General features: G+C 46.3%; 1 protein-coding gene across 1 annotated transcript in view; it reads left to right on the forward strand.

The window, feature by feature from the left end:
- POLDIP3 (DNA polymerase delta interacting protein 3) overlaps positions 1-5034 on the forward strand; it is a 30302-nt gene that overhangs the window by 9034 nt on the left and 16234 nt on the right. Inside the window, exons 2-3 of the mRNA XM_017510279.2 lie at positions 3063-3453; positions 4228-4314. Of these exons, the coding sequence (XP_017365768.1) occupies positions 3063-3453; positions 4228-4314 (478 nt within the window). The remainder of the gene's footprint in view (positions 1-3062; positions 3454-4227; positions 4315-5034) is intronic.

The raw sequence follows: 5034 nt of genomic DNA on the forward strand, positions 1-5034 counted from the left end.
AAAAAAAAAAAAAAGAAAAGAAAAAGTCTGTGCCAAAATTTGTCAGCCTGAATGAGCAACACTCAAAAATTTTCATTCATCATGTTCTTTATTTTTATTTTTTTGAAACAGTCTTGCCCTTTCTCCCAGGCTAGAGTACAGTGGTGTGATCCTGGCTCACTGCAACCTCCATCTCCTGGGTTCAAGTGATTCCCCTGCCTCAGCCTTCTGAGTAGCTGGGATTATAGGCTCATGCCACCACATCTGGCTAATTTTTATACTTTTATAGAGAGTTTTGCCATGTTAGGCTGGTTTTGAACTCCTGACCTCATGTGATTCACCTGTCTTGGCCTCCCAAAGTGCTGGGATTACAGAAGTGAGCCACTGTGCCCAGCCTAGCTGCAGGTTTCTGAGGTCACCCCAACGTGCATAGCCCCAGTTGTCCATGGCTTTGCAGGCCATGGAACATGAAGCCTAGGGTAGCCCAGTCCTAGGGAGGGCGAATGCCGTCTACCACATACAAGTATTTCTTTCTCTCTAATCGTTTGTGCCAGCCCCCTGAAGACCCCCTTCCTTTGGCCCTACTCTCTCTAGTGCCTCCATCTCCCACAGTCCTCACATTAAAAAATAAGGCAGGGATGGCAAGTAAACATTAAGCCTTATCTAATTAATTGTATAAGTGACCCTTCCACTCAGAACCCACTGAAAAGTATTTAAATCTTAGTTTGCCACTTTCCAAAGAGAAAAATGATAGCATGCATCACTGCCTGTTTTTTTTTTTTTTTTTTTTGAGACGGAGTTGCGCTCATGTTACCCAGGCTGGAGTGCAATGGCGCGATCTTGGCTCACTTAAACCTCTGCCTCCTGGGTTCAAGCAATTCTCCTGCCTCAGCCTCCCGAGCAGCTGGGACTACAGGCATGCGCCACCATGCCCAGCTAATTTTTGTATTTTTAGTAGAGACGGGGTTTCACCATGTTGACCAGGATGGTCTCAATCTCTTGACCTTGTTATCCACCTGCCTCGGCCTCCCAAAGTGCTGGGATTATAGACGTGAGCCACCGTACCCAGCCCACTGCCTGTTTTAATCTGTTTAGGCTGCTATAAGAAAATACCATAAGCTGGGTAGCTTATTAAAAACAGAAACTTCCTTCTCACAGAGAGTTCTGGAAGTCCAGGATCAGGGTGCTGGCAGATTCCATGTTTGATGAGGGCCTGCCTGCTTCCTGGTTCTGGATGGTCTTTCTGCTGCATCCTCACATGGCGGAAGGGGCCAGGGAGCTTTCTGGGCCTTCTTCCTTATAAAGGGCATTAAAGCCATTAATGAAGTTTCTGCCCTCATGACTTCATCACTTCCCAAAGGCCCCCACCTCCTACTACCACCATGTTGCAGATTAGGTTTAAACAGAGGAATTTTGGGGGGACACAGATGTTCAGTCCATATTACTGCGTTAGGTCTGTGTCTGGCATATTAGAGGCAGCAGGTGTTTTCATTATTTGAGGGATGACAAAATGAAGGTCTGGGTTTGCTTTTATTGGTACCAGGTAGACTCACCTTTGGCTGCACTTCTGCTGTTTATTAGCAGAGGAGCTGACAGCCAGTCTCACTCTAGCCACTTGAAGAATGCAGCAGTGGGAGTGTACCAGTGACTTGCACAGTACAAGAGATGCCTCCTGGGAGGTCCAGGCAGTGAAGTGGGAGGCAACGTAGGAACTCATTTATGCGACAGAGTTTACCCTCTAACATGAGGTCAACATGGCTCTTCTCCAGAATCACCCACAGAGTTAAAAATGCAAATGCCCAGGCTTCCCCCCAGATTTTGGATTTAGTATCTAGGGTGGGATCTGGACAGCTGTCTATTTAAGAAGCTCCACAGGAGTTTCTGACACTCAGCCAGGGCTGGATGCCGCTTAGGCGGTACTGGGCCCTGAAAAAGGACTGAGCCCCCATTCTTCCCTCCCAGCCCCATCCAGGGTGGGGAGAGAAAAAAGGAAATAAGCAGGTGTAATAATAGGCACAGAGGAGAGTTGGCCTGGAGGAATCAGGGAGGGTTCCCAGAGAGGACACCTTGACATAGGAGTCCCCCATCTGCCACAGGAGTAGCTGTTAATGGCAGTATAGTAGAGAGGCCTGGGGGTGGGAGGAGACAGAAGCAGCCCAGAGATCTCAGGGAGAATCTCCAGTGGCACTCAGGAGGGCCTTCTGTTCACTTTCAAGCCACTGTGGACCAACAGAGGAACCCAAGAAAGAGACTGGGCCTGTTTAATGGAGTTTCATTCGTTTCCAATTAAAAAAACATATTTTATTTTCAATCCTGGGTGTACATGTGCATGTTTGTTCCATGGATTATATTGCGTACTGGGGAGAATTAGGCTTCTGGTGTACCCATAACCCAAATAGTGAATGAACCGTGTACCCGGTCATTTCCAATTTCAGTACTTTCCATATTTGATATTTTTGCTATTGCAGAGCAGCTTTATCTTTCTTTCCTACAAGTCTTTATGTTGTCTGTTTTCCTCTAGCTCTATGCCAGACCCACATGTTTTCTCTCTTGGCCCTAGCCCAGTAGATGGTGTCTGCCTTCCTTAGAGATAATCTTTGTTAATCATTGAGCCTCTCTAAGCCTGCTTCTCCCACTGTAAAGTGGACATAGTAAGTACTTCTCAGAGTGCAGAGGGCTGAGTGAGAACATGGATGGGGAAGGGACTTGGAAACTAAAGCTGCTCTTCAGATGGGTGGGATTATATTTGGGGGATGTTTATTTTATTCAACTGGCATTGTTGGGAGGTTGTTGTCCGTGTTGGTATCTCAAGATACACGGTCTAGGGAGCAAAACAGTCTTACCTAGTGATAAAACTTGCCAGTCTCTCTCCCTTAATTTTGCTTAAATTGCAAAATTAAAAGCCATCATGAAACCGGAAAAGGAGTCTTCATGTAGGCATCGTTGTTTACTCAGGTACAGGCAGGGAGTTGCTTTCTGATTCTCCAGGACCTCCTCTGTCCCCAGTGTTATCACAGTTCTACTTTCATATACTGCTGTTATATCCAGATCCATTTAATATTGATTGTGATTTATATTTGCAGGCTTAATGCCAGACCAGGAGTTGGAGGTGTCCGATCTCGAGTTGGGATTCAGCAAGGCCTTCTCAGCCAGTCAGCACGCACAGCCACCTTCCAGCAAAGATTTGATGCCCGGCAGAAGATTGGCCTTTCAGATGCCCGGCTCAAACTGGGAGTCAAGGATGCTCGGGAGAAGCTTTTGCAGAAAGATGCCCGGTTTCGGATCAAAGGGAAAGTACAGGATGCCAGAGAGATGTTGAACTCTCGCAAGCAGCAGACCACGGTGCCCCAGAAGCCCCGCCAGGTCGCTGATGCCCGGGAGAAGATCAGCTTGAAGAGGAGTTCCCCTGCTGCTTTCATGAACCCACCCATTGGGACAGTGACTCCTGCCCTGAAGCTCACCAAAACCATCCAGGTATGTTGTGGCTTTTGTTACGAATTCCTAGAAAGCTAGTAACAAAGGTAGATTTAGAGGCAAGGGGCTGGGCATGATTGGGCAAAAATACAGTCCCCTCAAGTGTTGGTATAGCACTTTGCTCCTCTGCAGAGGCTTTAAGTACATGATAGCCAGGTAACCATATGAGGAAGGAAAGGTATTATCTCAGTTCTATAGAAAAGAAAGGGGAGGGCCATAGAAATTTAGTGACTTTCCCAGGTGAGATACTGGTGGAAGAAAGAGAGGGAAAGGACAAAACATATATTGATCGTACGGTCCTCACTCCACCCCTAGAATTGTGACCCTTGTTTTAAAAAAGAAGAACCTGAGTCTCGGAGATGTGAAATACGTGCCCCCAGCGTCATATACCAGGCAGTGGCAGGGCTAGGGTAGGAGCCAAGTGGGATTTGGCCCCTAGTCCAGGGCCCTGGCCACCCTCCATAGCTGCCACCACAAAGGGAAAAGAAACAATGTCATTTAATCTTCATAGCAGCTTTGGTAATAGGAACAGCAGCGGCCGCAGCAAACATTGATTAAGCCAAGTTCATTAAGTCCTACGTGTGCGTTAGCGGTGTGGTCGCTCGGATGATGATTCTTCTGTTACTTCCTACTATGAGGGATAAAGCATTCTGTAGTGCCTTTTACCAAAGACCAGAGCTGCAGGCCCACCATGTGTCAAGTTCAGTAACTACCTCCTTATAGAGAATGCACGTGGACCCTGTGGGACGAATTCTGACCACTGAGTGTTTCCAGGTTCCACAGCAGAAAGCCATGGCACCACTTCATCCCCATCCTGCTGGAATGAGAATCAATGTTGTCAATAACCACCAGGCCAAACAGGTAGAGTGAGAGAGTGTGTGTGTGTACATAAAGAACATGTATGTGTGCATGTATTTTGATGAGGCCTGCTTGGGTAGATCGACTGAGGCTTGCTCCAAGGTTCACAGTTTGTAATATTGGAGGCAGGCTGAACTTTTTGCAGTTTGAGTTTAAAGAAGAAACTTTTTAAGAGAAGGGAGGCATAGAGAGGCTAATAAAGTTTTTTTTGTTTGTTTTTGTTTTTTCCATAAAAGTTCTAATGGGCCAGGCGCACTGGCTCATACCTGTAATCCCAGCACTTTGGGAGGTCGAGGTGGGCGGATCACCTAAGGTCAGGAGTTCAGGACCAGCCTGGCCAACATGATGAAACCCTATCTCTACTAAAAATACAAAAATTAGCTGATTGTGGTGGCAGGCGCTTGTAATCCCAGCTACTTGGGAGGCTGAGGCAGGAGAATTGCTTAATCCCAGGAGGTAGAGGTTGCAGTGAGCCGAGATTGCACCACTGCACTCTAGCATGGGCAACAGAGCAAGACTCTGTCTCAAAAAGAAGAAAAAGGCCTATGTGCTTAATACAGAAAACTTGCCAAAAAGTCCCTCAAGTTCCTATTTTCCAAAGACGATCACTGTTGAAATTTTGCTGTAGTTCCTTACACATCATTATTTATTTATTTTAATTATTTCTGAGACAGGGTCTCTCTCTCTCTTTTTTTTTTTTTTTTTTTTTTTTTTTTTGTTTTT

Source organism: Cebus imitator, unplaced genomic scaffold (genome assembly GCF_001604975.1).
Source record: "Cebus imitator isolate Cc_AM_T3 unplaced genomic scaffold, Cebus_imitator-1.0 Scaffold435, whole genome shotgun sequence".
Classification (NCBI taxonomy): Eukaryota; Metazoa; Chordata; class Mammalia; order Primates; family Cebidae; genus Cebus; species Cebus imitator.